Source organism: Molothrus aeneus, chromosome 18 (genome assembly GCF_037042795.1).
Source record: "Molothrus aeneus isolate 106 chromosome 18, BPBGC_Maene_1.0, whole genome shotgun sequence".
NCBI lineage: Eukaryota > Metazoa > Chordata > Aves > Passeriformes > Icteridae > Molothrus > Molothrus aeneus.
Window position 1 is genome coordinate 8,900,645 of NC_089663.1, and position 14,976 is coordinate 8,915,620.

General features: G+C 46.6%; 1 protein-coding gene across 1 annotated transcript in view; it reads left to right on the forward strand.

Annotated features, from left to right (window-relative positions):
- The window catches only part of TTC28 (tetratricopeptide repeat domain 28), a 78,865-nt gene that overhangs the window by 26,341 nt on the left and 37,548 nt on the right, over positions 1 to 14,976 (forward strand). The window contains exons 2-4 of the mRNA XM_066561968.1: positions 4,902 to 5,049; positions 6,648 to 6,920; positions 7,917 to 8,047. Of these exons, the coding sequence (XP_066418065.1) occupies positions 4,902 to 5,049; positions 6,648 to 6,920; positions 7,917 to 8,047 (552 nt within the window). The remainder of the gene's footprint in view (positions 1 to 4,901; positions 5,050 to 6,647; positions 6,921 to 7,916; positions 8,048 to 14,976) is intronic.

The following is a 14,976-nucleotide window of genomic DNA, read 5'->3' on the forward strand; positions in this document are numbered from 1 at the left end:
ATTCATTATTTACATGCTGTGTAAATAATGTATTTTTGTACAGTCTTTGTACTGTATTTTTATCTTCATTGTATATTTTGTATTAATTATAAACCAGTTACTGTTGCCTGAAACAGTTCTTGCATATTGATGTCAGAAGATTTAATAAAAATTTCAGCTCCCTTCTTGATATTGGCCGTTCAGTAATGACATTTGCATTCTAATCCTGTTTCAGATTGCACAGGGAAATCCAGTATTCAGGATCTAGACAGTTACCTAGATGGGATCTCAAATGATGAGGATCAAAAAAGCTAATAAACATGTTTATTTGTGCTCCCTGGACACTGCAGCCATCAGTCCAGTGGCAACTCCTAGTAGGACAGACAGAAATTCTCCTTTTACATTAAATGGGCTATAATAAACACAAGTGGAAAATACTGGTGTGTACAGAAACTACGTGGGTCAATAAATTGGGCAGAAAACCTAGGACTTGTGCTTAGAATTTCAGAGAGGGGCTGTGCCTGCCCAGGCAGATGCTGACTGCGCTGTGGCCTGGCCCCCAGAACTGCCCTGTGCTCTTCTTGTGCTCATACAAGTTTGGTAAAATTATATTGAGGGTAGGAAAAGCAGTAAAAAACTTAATTCCAGCCATGAAAACATGGAATGTTCTGAAAAACATGAGGCAAATGTGCAAAAATGGGTGGGAAAGCCTGAATGGGGAAGGAAGACTTATTCTCCTTTGGGTGCTGTGCTGGGAGCTTTGCCACTTCACCTGGCTGGGTTCTGTCCTGAGGCCAGCAGTGTGAGCAGCATCTGTGTTTTGCATGGCTCAGAAGTCTCAAGTGCCAAATATATTTTGCCAGTTAATTAATTAGAGGAACTTATTTTTGCTTCCAGAATATCAACAGTGCTTTCAAAGGTGTTATGGATAAGAAGTGCTATCTATTCCTTGTCCTCCCTCCTTCCCTTGGCTGTTTGAAATTGGTAACTGGGCAGAAGCTCAGCCTCTTGTGCAGAAGGCTGAGCCCACCTGGCTGTGAGAGCCTGCAGTGGTGTTTGATTCTCAGAGATGTGTGGGAATGCTCACTTAACAGCCTCTCCAACGTAGAATCAGGGACTTGATGAGATTGGCTGCTTTGTAGAACTGCTGTGGACTCTTTAATCCTCTTCCCTTCCCAAAGGGCTCCCGCTGGCAAGAGCTGCTCTTCTCCCTGTTCTGCAGGCACTGGGTGTGCTGGGCAGAGCTCGGGCTGGAGGGGTGGGTGCAGGTGCTGGGAATCCCTGACATGCTGGGACTCTGGGGGTGGGGACAGCACAGCTGTGTCCATCCTGCTAAAACAAGGACAGGAGAAAATAATTCCCATTGAGGGAGATGCATCTGGTGCCAAATTCCAGCTGAGAATGAGGCTTTCTTCTTGCACAGTGCCTTGTTCCTGGAAAGTGTGGTGCAGAGACTGCAAAAATGAAAGGGATGGTTCCAGCTGTCTGTATTGAGACAATGAGAATGCAGAGAGCCAGGTTAGAAAACACCTGCTGTTTCTGTCTTGTATTTAGTGAAACATTGTCTCTCTCCTTGCTTTAATCTTCTTAAAAGGAATTGATAGTTTTTTCTTATTTGGGATCACTGGAAAATTAATGTAACTGTTACTGTAGAGTGAGCACTGTAGTATCTTCACATAATGTGATTTAAAATTTAAAGCTCTCTCAGCAGGGGAAGGCTCTGTCTGTGTCGGGACCAGGAGCTGCTCCTTGGCTCATTCCTTCAGCTGCAGCTGCTGGCTCCCTGCCTTCCCTTTTCCTCTCCTCTTCCAAAGGGTGATTCTCACCATTTCCTTTTTGCAGACTTTTCCCCTTGCTACAGTGTCTTCATTCCAATGCTAAACTAACTTGTGAGTGCCTCTTGGGGAGGAAATAGGTGATGTGAATGCTTTTTATTTATTTAGTTAAAGGTCCATGGGGAACACAATGTGCAGAAAGCATTCTCGTGTATGCTGGAAACTGGAAGAGGAAGGAAGGAAGGGTTTTTTGCAGGAGAAAAATAGGCCAAAATTGTACTTTCTGCTATGATTAATAGGGTTCTCTTTTGGGCTTTGAATGTTGTGTTTGTATTCAAATTAAGCAGTTTCCAGGGGCACTTCCAGGAATAGATGTGGGGAGCGGATAAAAGCCCTTTCCATAAAGGATGTTCAGAATGTGCGGAACTGAACTGGATGTTTGTGGGTCTTGTCTCCTCCTGTCACCTGGAGCCTGTGTGTCCCCTCCATGTGCAGGGTTCAGGGGATGGGTGTGATGTTTGTGAGGTCCCCAGGACGAGGTGAGAGATGAGAATTTGACTCCAAGTTCTCAGAAGGCTGATTTATTATTCTATTCTATTCTATTCTATTCTATTCTATTCTATTCTATTCTCATTCCATTCCATTCCATTCCATTCCATTCCATTCATGCTATACTGAAACTATGCTAAGAAAGAGAAAGGATACATCAGAAAGCTTCACAAGAATGAATAATAAAAACCAGTGACTCCTCAGAGCCTCGACACAGCTGGACCATGATTGATCATTAAATTAAAACAATTCACATGGAACCAATCAAACATTCACCTGTTGGTAAACAATGTCTAAGCCACATTCCAAAGCAGCAAACACAGGAGCAGCAATCAGATAATTATTGTTTTCATTCCTCTCTGAGGCTTCTCAGCTTCCCAGGAGAAAATCCTGGGCCAAGAGGATTTTTCAGAAAATATCATGGTGACAGATGGGGGTTTCTCATTTGTCAGCATTCAGGATGTGCCAGTGAAGCACAAGGTGCTGAAGATGCCCACATGGAGCTCAGTGCTGGTGGCTGTGTGTCCTTCTGCAGAGCTGAACCGGGCAGGCACAGCTGTCCTGACCAAGCAGCCTTGTGGGCTGCAGAGGTCCCAGTCAGAATCGTGCTGTGTCCAACTCCCTCTCTCATCAGGCAGTAAAGAAAGCAATTAGATGGTAATTCTGCAAAAACAAGACTTAATAGTGTACAGCATGATTTAGGTGACAGTTCACACTCTGCTGGGAGGACTTGTGCTTGGTGGCTGCTGTGTGTTGTTAGCTCTTTGTATTTTCTTTGATTTAAAGCTTCATGCTTGTAATCTAGTTAACAATGAATTGGGTTTCCAGTACAGTGACTTGTTTGGTTCAATAAGAACACATTTATACTAAAGGTTAATGAAAAGCATTTTGCTTTCATTGAATTCATTAAAAGGGGTTCTACAATCAAGACTTACTAATGGAAAAGAGATTAAATATTCATGTCTCTAAATTTCTCACATCATTTCTGATTTTCCTTAATCTCTACCTTCCTGGATTAGAGTCCAAAAGTGCCTGAATGCTCTAACGAGTTCAAAAATTAATTAAAGATTTCTCCTGTTTAAGTAAAAAGACTTCCCAGATGTATACCTAATGTATCTTGAGTGCAGATCTCTGTGCTATTATGGACCAAGAGAGAGAGTGATGGAGGTCCTAGCCAAGAGAGCCAATCTCAAGGAGCAGTATTGGTTCTTAAAGCACTTTTAAATAATACAAATAATGCTTTATCATCTTTATTTTTGCTATTGAAATAGGTTTGAACGAACTCAAAATGCAGCAAAATTTGCATTAGAAACATATTAGCTGGGCATGAAGGTAAAACCTGAGTAACAGGCATCAAAGGTGCTTAAAGATTCAAGACCTTTTTATAACACAGTGTCCAGATGTGTGTGCTACAAATACCTGAATACTTTGTAAATACTGGATTGTGGTTTCTGTGGTCTTTTTCCCCAGTGTCCCCAAGGCAGCTCTGGATACCCTTTGGGCCAGGGCTTTGCCTGTGCTCATTATGTGAGCAGAGTGTGTGTCTGAAGTTCCTGCTTTGTGTGTAGGTTCCTGGTATGCCAATTTGTGCAGATTTGGGAGCTCTGTATGGGAAGGCATTGCAGCTGCATATTGATGTTGCTGATGCAGAAATTGAGATACATAGTGATAGGAGATACAAGTTACTTTGAAGGTATTGCAGGTTCCCATAAATGGTTTTCTGGAAAATGAAGAAATGAAGAAAAATGGTCTTGTAAACGGTTTCAGAATTATGAGTGTCTTGCTTTAGTCTAAGAAGCTTGTATAGAACAATGTACACATGTGTATGTGTGTGTGGGTTGTATATATAGTGCACTTAGCAAGTGGGGCAGTGCTGGACAGTGGAGAAAGAAGGCTCAGCTCCTGTCTGCATCTTTGTTTTGTTTCATTGCAGCTTGAGCTCTCAGTACATTTTGGGCCCTGCTAGTGCTGGATGTTGATATTGGGCTCATTGGCAAGAGCTGATGAGAGAGGAAGTGAGTTGCTTCTGGGCTGTGTGAGCCGAGACTGGACAGGAGGGTCTTGAGAAAAGGTACTGGTTATAAGTAGTTAAGAACTAGTATTGGGCCAAATGCAAGGGGAAAGCTTTGCCTTACTAGAAGTAACCAACCCTGGTTCCCAAAACAGTTCAGAGGCCTTGCTAAAGCTCAGAAGGTGATCACAATGAAGGGGTCCATGCTGGTGGGGTTCACAGACCGGACTGCAGTGTTGGTGGCAGTGATTGTAACCTCATGACCAGAGGTGCCATGGTGTGGCCTGTTGTCCACCAGCACGAGGTCAGGAGCTGTGTTATTGTTCCTGTTTGTGATGGCTCAGTGATGGGCATTGTCAGGAGCTGTGTTATTGTTCCTGTTTGTGATGGGCATTGCTTTGCCTCTGTCCCTGCAGGAGCTGTGTTATTTGTTCCTGTTTGTGATGGGCATTGCTTTGCCTCTGTCCCTGCAGGAGCTGTGTTATTTGTTCCTGTTTGTGATGGGCATTGCTTTGCCTCTGTCCCTGCAGGAGCTGTGTTATTTGTTCCTGTTTGTGATGGGCATTGCTTTCCCTCTGTTTTTGCAGGCATACTTCCGTCAGGGCGTGGCCCTGCAGTACCTGGGACGCCATGCGGACGCTCTGGCCGCCTTTGCCTCGGGGCTGGCGCAGGATCCCAAGAGCCTGCAGCTCCTGGTGGGCATGGTCGAGGCCGCCATGAAGTCTCCCATGAGAGGTAAGCACATGGGGGTTCTCAGGGTCTCACCTGCTGCTGAGCTAGCCAGAGCTGGGAGTCCCAGAATGGGAGCACAGCAGAACCTGGAGGCCTGAAGGGAAAGATTTCAAGATTTGGCTTCTCTGCCGAGTCAGGAGGATGCCAAGAATGGAGCCTGAAGTTACAGGAGGAACAAAAACTATCTTTCTGGTTAAGATGGTGATAGCCAGCTTGAGGGGCACTGGAGATGAATCAAACTGGGTTTGTACAGCAGTTCCCATGGAGTCCTTGTTCATTTTTCCCTTCTCCAGTGTCAGTGCAGGCAGAGGTGTGTGCTGCTGTGGCACTGTCTGTGTTGTTACTGGAGCAACTTCCCACAATGTTTAGGTTGGGAGCAGCACATCTGAAATGCCCCAGGCCAGTGTTTGCCCCAGAAGAGCACATCAGCAGCTTTTCTGTGGTACTGCTGTCTCTGAAAACACAGCATTCCAGAAGGCAAAAAGGCTGCTCTGCTAATTTGCTTCTGTTCAAGCAGTGTTTGCAGTCACAGAGACCTTGAAGCCATATGAGCTGTGCAGTGTTTTTCTCTTTCATCGTGTCCCCGTTTCCAAGATTTTTTTCTCTAGAGGAAGGGGGTTGTCTCCTCCTAGCTCTGTGTCTCTTGCAGGCTTTGTGCTGCAATGCCCTAATGCTGTTAGTCAGGAGGGAACATGGCAATTGTCCTCCTCAGCAGATGGTGCTGGGGGCCACAGGGCTTAGGAGCCAAGGAGCACTGAAATGAAAAAATATCCTTGTTGGTATTTGCTTTTTTACAGTGTTTTTCTCCATCCGCCAAAATTAATTCATTGGGAAGTTTCTGGCCTATACAGCAGTTACCTGGTGAATGCTATTTGATTTGCTACCCAAAGGTACTAAGGCTGCTGCTTAGAATGCAGGCTACATGGTATTCTGTGGGAGCATCCCCAAATTTGGCAGGATGATCTCTGGCTAACTGCCCTGCAGCTGTGTATCAACTGTGCTCCCTGCTGCAGTTAGACAGATTGAAGCAGTTGGGCAGGTCCAGTGCTATCATGCCACAGGAGCACTGTCTCCTGCAGGAGGAGCAGCTTCTTTCTGCAGTTTTGGTCACCTCTCTTAGCACACATCATGTGCTTGGGTATCTGGACAGGCACAGACTTTGCAGACATTCATCTGAAGGTTTGTACTGAAAGAGCAAAAACTGCAATGCTCTCAGACACTGCAGTTGGCCCATTTCCAGTTTCCTAAAAAATTCCACAGATATCTTCTGTATTCCTTCTGCCATTAGGCCAGACTTCAGAGCTCAGGATGAGACTGCTCTATGCTGAGGCTGCTCTAAGCTCTATTTTTATGCTGCCTTCCTGAAGTGCTTTCTGCAAGGCAAAGAGCAGCTTGCCAGGTGATCTGTCTTGATGTGCCAGATCTTAGATGGTACCTTTGAGCCCCAAGCTCCCTTAATAAATCTTCACTGAATTTGGGCTGTCTGGCCCTTAAGTCATGTGTCATTTGTTGACAAAAAAATCAAGATGACTTGTGAAGGTGATTCCTGATGCAAATATCTTGGTTTGCTGAGTACCTCTGTCTTCGGTTTTGCGCTTCAGAGTCCCTGGAGCCCACCTACCAACAACTGCAGAAGATGAAGCTGGACAAGAGCCCTTTTGTTGTGGTGTCTGTGATTGGCCAGGAGCTCCTGACTGCAGGCCACCACGGGGCCTCTGTGGTGGTGCTGGAGGCTGCCCTGAAGATTGGCACTTGCAGCCTGAAGCTGCGGGGGTCGGTGTTCTCTGCACTCAGCAGCGCCTACTGGTCCCTGGGGAACACGGAGAAAAGCACTGGATACATGCAGCAGGACTTGGACGTAGCCAAGAGTTTAGGTAAGAATGCTCCTGGGGTGCTGGGTGGGCACTGGTGAAACAAATCAAGAGCTAAGTTAATGATCAGCATCTCTTGAATGCTCTGTGGGTTTTCACAAGCTGCTAAATCTGATCTGAAGCTTCTGAAATGTGCAGACTGCAGGTTTGTGCATCCCTGTTTGCCTGCCTGTGTGAAGGGGCAGATGATCAGTGGGTGTGCTAAGGTTTTACTGGGTCTTCTAATTACCTGATGTCATGTATGTGAGAATTGCTCTTATTGCCTGTGTTGACTCGGCCTCAAAAGCTTACATGAGTCTTAAATTAAGCCATCTGCTTTTCCAAGATGGACAAAAGTACTCACTGTTGAGATTCTGGAGCAGTAGCCAGGGAAGGAACAAATCAGTAGTGACACAATAATGAACAAAGAGTGTTTAAAAATAAACAAATTCAAAAATCCCTCTTGAGTTTAGTACATTCTGCACAACAGTGAGAACATTTGACTTCGTGGGGTGCTGTAGGAGAGCAGACAGGTGTGAGACAAAGCCCAGGCTGTGCAGAGCTGGAAAGACAATGCCCAAGGGCTCGAGCCAGGACTGTTCACTGAGAGCATAGGAACTGCTCTCTTGAAGATGATTGTAGGTGTACTTCGTACATCTGAGCTGAGCTGTGCTGCAGAATTGCTTTCTGGAGAAAGCTGGCATGCTTTGTGCTTATTCTAGGCCTTGGCCATTGTCTGACCTTCACAATGTCAAGCAAGGAATAAACAGGGAGGAATGGAAAATTGCCAAGTGTTAGGCCACAGAAGAAAGTAAAACAGTTCTAAAAATAAGCTTGATGGCTAGAAGTTTCTGAAGGCCAGCAAAGAGGAAAGTTTGGCTGTGTGTTAAACATAAAGATGAGTTTGTTCTAATGCTGGTTCTCACACCAGAGCTTGTACCCCATGTTTCAGTCTTCCCACTGGATGCTTCCAGCAGTGCCTGTCTTAGCTAATCATTGTTTTGTTTGCATGTGACACAGGTGACCAGACAGGAGAATGCCGAGCTCATGGAAATCTGGGCTCTGCATTCTTCTCCAAAGGAAATTACCGGGAAGCCCTTACTAACCACAGACATCAGCTGGTGCTGGCCATGAAGCTCAAGGACAGAGAGGTAGGAAGCTTTTTAAACAGTCAAGACTGGTAGTCTGTACTGCATGGTTTTCCAGAGAGGTCAAACTGACTTTTCTGATTGCCCTGTTTTACCCCAAGAATTTGGGAGCTGTGGCTTCTCCTCCTGGGTGTCCACTTGTGTTTTGTTAAGGAAAGTCTTTGTACCAGTAGATGATGTGTGAATGCAAGGGGCAGGATGCTTGGGTTGCCCATTAGCCTCCCCCATCTCTGGGCTCTGAGCAGGTCCTTTTGCCTCCCTCTCCCTTACCATCCATGTTCCTACAGCTCAGAGGCTCTGGGCTCCAGGGGTGGGAGCTGCTGCTGGGTCAGTGTCAGTACCACGTTGCTGCAGCTGAGCCCTCTCTGTCCTCAGGACATTTCCCAGTGTTACAGGTGCTGCTGACCTGGATTCTGCTAAGCTGCATCCTAAGCTGTGCCTTTTCCTGACAAGAAATGGGCAAGATTCCTGTCCCCAGTGTTTGCATAAAATACACTTAGTCTAAACACCAGTGAGAGCAAAAAGAACCCATGCAAACCTGAAAACAAATTGTGCAGGATGTGCTTTGCCTTGACCATTCAGTTATGCTGGGCTCCCTGCCAGTGCAGGGAAGTGGCTGCATGGGCTGAGGAGGCTGTCCCAAGGCATTTCTACTGAAAGTTCACTGTAAGGACAGAATATTTTAGTGCACAGATACAAAATCTATCCCCTGCTCCAGGGATTCCCCTCTAGTGTGAGTGGGAAAATGGAGACTGATGATTGCATGGCAGCAGGGCAGGTGAGAATTCATGTAAGCACAAGTGGTTTTGGGGGAGATCTAAAAGCTGAGGAAGATCAATTTCCCATTGGCAAGTTGTGGAAAAAATCTGCTAGAATTTGCTGAATGCTTTACTGCTTTACTAACTTGGTAAGTTAAATATCAGATAAGCCTTGGAAAAATGCATCTTTCAGTAGGTTGTGGAAGGACTTTGGCTGGGGGTGGGACTTCCTAGACATTTTCTTGATTATTTTACCAGCTGGAAAACCTCCTGAATCCCTCCTGATTTGCTTGTTTCTGTTCATGAAAAGCAGAAAAGCTGTTACTTGTCACTGTTTGTGGAGTTTTCTTGATCGGGGTCCCTGTTGCTGCTGACAGAGTAACCTGTGTGGCTGCTGCTCTTCTGTGGGGTTTCTTGCCCCATGGAAGAGCCCCATGGGTTTCATCCCCTGGTGTGGGGCATGGAGGCAGCAGCAGGGCAGTTGATGTGCTGGCAAGAGCACAGCAGCCCCAGAACCCCAGGCTGGCTTGGGATGTGGGGCTGGAGCATTTTCCTGGTGTTCAGCCCACTGATTTAAACAGATCTCACTGAGGGGAGTCCAGGGAATGAGGGCTAATCCTAATAGTGCTTAGTTCATGACACATCTGGGCACATAATTAACAGTTATTGACAACAAATGACTACTTGGTTTAGCAAGAAAGCTGAGCTTCTTGGATTTCCTGTAGGATGTAACCACAGGAAATTAATTTGGCGCTTTCTGATGACATCATCTTGACCACAGAGCTTCCTCTGAACAAAAAGCTGTTTTTCTTGGCCTCCTTTGCAGACATTTTTATAATGCAAATGTTATAAAGTTGCAGTAGGGCTGATGTGAATTCCAGCAGAAGGGAATTTGGTGTGTGACTGTAATGAGGTAATTGTTTTACCCCTGACTGTACAGAGAATTGGCAGAAAAGGTAAAAAGTGCTCCTTTGTATGGGATACTGCTGTCTTTGGAGGGGCTGTCAGGTTCTGAGGCTGCTGGAGCAAATGTTTGCTGTGTTGTGCTGCTCATAAATGGAGGAGGAGGTTGCAGAGGGTCTGTTTGGAGCATTCAGGTGTGCCCTCCCCATGCAGGTCTGGAGAAGGGGAGCTGTCAGCTGAGCAGGGAAGATCTCAGCTGCTCCCAGAGACTCAGGATTTTACATGTTTTTCCTCCTTGGCCCAGGGAGTCTGTGCAGCTCCTGTTACAAACACAGGCTCTGTATCCAGGCAGGCCATTTGCTCTTTCAGTCAGTGTGGGGAGAAGTTAGAGCTGTTTTGCTGTCCTTGTGTCCAGAGAGAGCATGGGGCAGGTGTCACTGGGATTTGGCAGTGCCTGTAGTGTCTCTAAGAGGGAATTTGGGGGATTGAACACAAGTGTGGGTTTGGTCTATGCAGGTGAGGGAGAAGACTTGTTCTTAGTGAGGTGCTGTGAAGGGCACCATGAAACAGACACCTCAGGTAAGGAATGGGATGGATTTTTTTGACCAGCTTCAGTAGCTGGTCAAGAAATTCAAATGAGCTAGTTCTGTGGCTACACCTGTCCCTGCTTCTGACTTGTCACTGGTGGCAGGGTGGGCATCACTCATTGTGTGCCCCATGGCAGCAGTACAAAGTGTAACCATCCCATCCTGAGTGAGGAGGGTGCTCACAGCCCATCTGAACTCACAGGGAACACATGGGCAGGGGGCTGCAGGACCCTGGCTCAGCCTGTGTGCACCTCAGGAGCTGATCTTTGGGCACCAGCTCCAACTAAGGCCCATGCAATTTGTGCAGAGGTGGAAAATCAAACTTTCCTGGGCTGGTGAGGCCCCTGGTCTTGTCTTTTCCTCCCTCATTCAGAGCCAGCTGCAGGCTGTTGGAGTTCACTCATTCCTGTCCTGCAGGAAGGAACTGCTGCCTGTGCAGGGGTCATTGCCACTGGGCAGGAACAAGAAGGTCCAGTCTGAGCAGACCTGGCTCCAGTGGAGTGAAATGTAGTCTTTATTCCTTGCTGATTGATAAAGATGGATTAAGAATCAAAGCCCTGTCCTTGAGCAGCAGCAGCCTCATGTTCTTGTGATGTTTTCCTTGCTCTCTGTGTCTGAAATGTCAGCACTACTGTCCAGCAGTTCATGTGCCAAGGAAATCCCATTCTGCTAGCTTGGGCTGCTGCTCTTTTTTCCAGTCTCTGCTTAGTGCTCATGAAAGTGCTGGGAGTTGTACAAAGAGAGGTTCCCCAAAGCAGCAGCCAAGGTGCTAGAATGTGCCAGAGGAGGAGTGGCAGATGATGTTAGCAGGGAAGACTGCATCACATTATTTAGCTTGTTGTCTTGTCACAAAAGCTGGCTCTGATGAGCAGCAGAAGCTTGCAGCCTGTTTCTCCTCAGAGTGGGCTAAGGGCTGCAGTTACACCAGCCCATGAGGCAGGTGCTGAGTGTTATGTCTGTACTCCATTTCTGAATTAATTGCTTTGGTTTTAACACCAGGTAGCCTAATCTTCTGGAAACCATCAGGTAACTCATGTAGGTAGGGTGTGTTGATGCCAGATGACAAGCTGTGATTTAGACAAGCATTATGCAGCTGATGAGCTATGCCAGGATCAGAGGAAAGAATAGAATCAAAATGTAAATGTGAAAGAATAGTCCCCTGTGTCCCTTTTCATTGCTAGCTGCTCTTCAGGTGTCCAGAACTGTCTTGAATTAGGAATTCTGTAGGGCCAGAGTGCCAGTGTAGAGCCAGTGGTGTGTGATTTCTTGGGACAGGTTGGGGTGGCCCTTTTTGATGACCATTCTGAATGTTCCTTCCAGAGCATTTCATTTAGAGAAGTAACACTTGAATTTTGGAGCTGTGAGTGGCTGACAAGCAGAAATAGACAGGAAAGGGAAAACTGTGGAGCTCCTTCTTGGGTGCAGTGTCCAAACCCTGACAAAGGCTGTGCTTGAATCCTGCCATGCAGAGCCCATGGACACCACAGGAACTCTCAGTCTCATAGCTCCCTGCTCTCCTGGGCCCTCAGACGCCTTCGATTACAGCCCTGCTGTTCAGAAATAGCAGGGCAGCATGGCAGGATTACAAACCAACCATCATGAAATGAGTGCTTGTGCTGCCAGCAGGGAGCTCTTGGGGAGGATGCTGCTGCCAGAAAGCCACTGGGTGCTGGCAGCCCCTCTGTGTTGGCTGGCAGGCATGCTTTGAGCTGAGCTGAGCCTTTCCCTGGGCTGCAGCATCTCTGCACCATGCAGGAGTGAACACAAGTGTTGGGTGAGAAAGAGGATTGTCTGCAGCCCTGAATTCTCCTAGGGCTGGGATGAAGGTGTAGCTGAGCACTTTCTGGTGTCCCTTTTCTCAGCAGTGTGCCCGAGGGAAGGGCAGAGAGCTGAGGACTGTTATAGGAGCCTCCTCGAGCCAGGTCTAATAAGCTCTTGGAGGTCTGTAACACACCCAAGATAGCTCAGCTGCCCTTGGAGGCATAAAAATCAGCAGGATGGCTTCTGTTGCAGTGTTGGAAACAAAAAGGTTTAATAAAAGGCAAAATAATAAACAGAGAAAAATCGAGCCAGGTGCAAAAGGTCCTTGCTCTTGGTAAAACACCTTACAAAAGCAATTAGTTTCTTTGTTCACTTCTTTTTCTAGTGAATTGCTCAGGTGGGGCTTTTTGGCTTCTATCCAATTAGCTATCCTTAAGTTTGAGGTGAAGTCCCCTAGGCCTATCAGTGGGGTGGCTTTTTCACCTAATCAAGGAGAGAAACTTCTGGGCTTCTTTCCTTTTTGAAGGGACAAAGGACAGTTTTGTCACTCTGTCAACAATGGGCACACTCCTACAGAGGACAGACTGACGGACTGTCTCAGTATTGTCTTGCCCCTGGGTTGACTCATGATGACCAACAGCTTGTAGCAACCATTCCTGGCCTGGTTTTGAAGAGATTTCCCCCCACCTCCCTCTGGAAGCAGCTCTTTGTGGCAGGAAAAGGTGCAGAACTGCTGGGTATCAGTGCCCTCTTGTTACTGACCCTTTGTATCAGCCTCTGGCTGCTGCCCTGGACATCTCCAGGAGCATCTGGGGCTCTGGGAATTCTCTGCAGCAGGTGGGTGTGCTCAGTAACTTGATGAGCCAGGTTTTGCTGTCTCAAGATGCTTTTTAAAACAATTGCAAATGTAAGGCAGAGTCCATGTTTGCAGCTTCAGCAGATTTTGTTCAGAAAGGCTGACTATTTGCAGGAAATGGGGATGATGAAGATGATAATTAGAACTGAGTAGTTAAGTAGCACAGAAGAAAGATCTTTATTAAGCAGGCTTTGGTGGGTTTTCTGTGTCACCTTGCTCTGGCATATCTATGAGGGTTCTTGTGTGGCAGGGGAAATACCAGAATGCAGAAATTCCCACTGGAAAGAGAAACCATGGGCTTGCAGCCCAGGAGACTCCAGAATCCAGCTGGGTGCTCTGCTTCCTGCTACAAAGGGCATTGCCATGGATAAACCTGGGATTGCTGGATGTACCTGGAGCCATGGCTGGGAGGGGTCACCAAGCACTGGCATCCCTGGAGGAGGAGTATTATTGAGTATGGTTACTGGGGCAGACATAATCCTTGGTTGGTTTCTGTTGGGAATTTGAACATTCTGCAACTGTCTGAACATACTTTGGGAGCATCTCACAAAGTAGTTATTTAGGTTTGCAGTTTTGGTCATTTTTCCCAGTCCCCTTCAAAGCAATGAAACTCAGTATAAAGCTCCCGCATTTGGTAAAGTGCAGCTCCTCGCTTCAGGCTGTGCAAATCAAAGATCAAATTTCACCCTCTTGTTTCCAGAAGGAGATGCAGAAGGAAAGATAGATCATTCCTTTCTAATGAAATCTGTAAATTCTGTAAAGCCAAGGTTTTCTGCCCTTTCCTGAGGGGAAGGGGAAATGCTTTCCAGGTGTCCCTCCAGCCCTGCTTTGTCTGTAAAGCCACATCTTCAGTGAATAGCAGGGCTGTATGGATTCAGCCTTCTCCCTGAACTTGTATGAATTCTGGTTTGGACCAGCAGAATGGTTTTTTTCTGTTCTTCTGAGTTAAATCTCATAGAGGATGTGCTCCTTACCAGCAGTCTTGGATGGAGTGTGGAGAATCCCATCCATTCATGAGCTGCAGCAGGAGGGAGCCCGTGGCAGTGTCCCTGCCCGTGGGATGTGTGTGGCTCTCAGCCATACAAAGAGGTGGTCTGGCCCTGGGGCTGCCACATTCTTCAGAAAGGAAAAATCTGAAAATCTTACGACCGCAGTTGTTTTGTTATATTTGCAAACAATCTGGAAAATGAGGACAGGATATAAATACCTTACAAATGAGAACTGGAAAGAGTCTTCAGGCTAAAGCAGTTTGTCATGCCTGGAAACATAGACTAAGATGTCAGAGACAGGCTGTGATGAGGAAATGATTCCAGCCTCTCAGTGCAGACAGCAGTCTTGCTTTATTAGGGATCCAGGGCAGACTGCCTTGTACCCTGGAGGAAGGCTGAGTGCCAGCTGCTGGGAGAACACCTACCTTTGGAGTTAATTTCTAATTCTGGGTTCACTAGTGCTGCATTACAGCTCAGACTGAATCACCTGCGAGCCTCAAAGGATGAGTTCAGTGATGTGAATCAGCCTTAGAGCCTGACCTTCATCATTTGGATTTTTATCTGAGAGTATAAATTCTTTGCCTTTTTCTGTCTTTAGCAGATTTTTTAGAGTCAGCTTGACAGGATTCATACAGGTTTGTCTGGTTCAAAAGTGATAGGATTAAGCAGAAGGAAGAGAAATCTGACTGGTGCAGGAAATTTGGGAATGCACTAAAAGGCCATATGCTTTGTTTTGTTTGGACTTGTGACTCAAGAGGGAAATGTAATACTTCCTGAGGATCTCCTTTAAATGTCCCCATTTGACCTCCACAGCACATGGATTTTAGCTGAAGGAAATGCAGTCTTCTGGTTTTACTTTCACAGTGTCTGCAAAGCTCAGCCTGCTGCTGAGGCCTGGACCTGGCTGCAGGAAAAGAAATGAAGCAGAAAACTCATGCAAGAGCTGCAGCTGCAGCACTCTGGGTTTTCAGGAGGCACTTCAGCCAGGGCTTTTCTCCTCTGGATTGAGTTTGCAACGAGGGGATGTCCAACAAGAGTAGCAAGGGTTGGCACGGGTCAGCACACTGCTGTAGGAGTT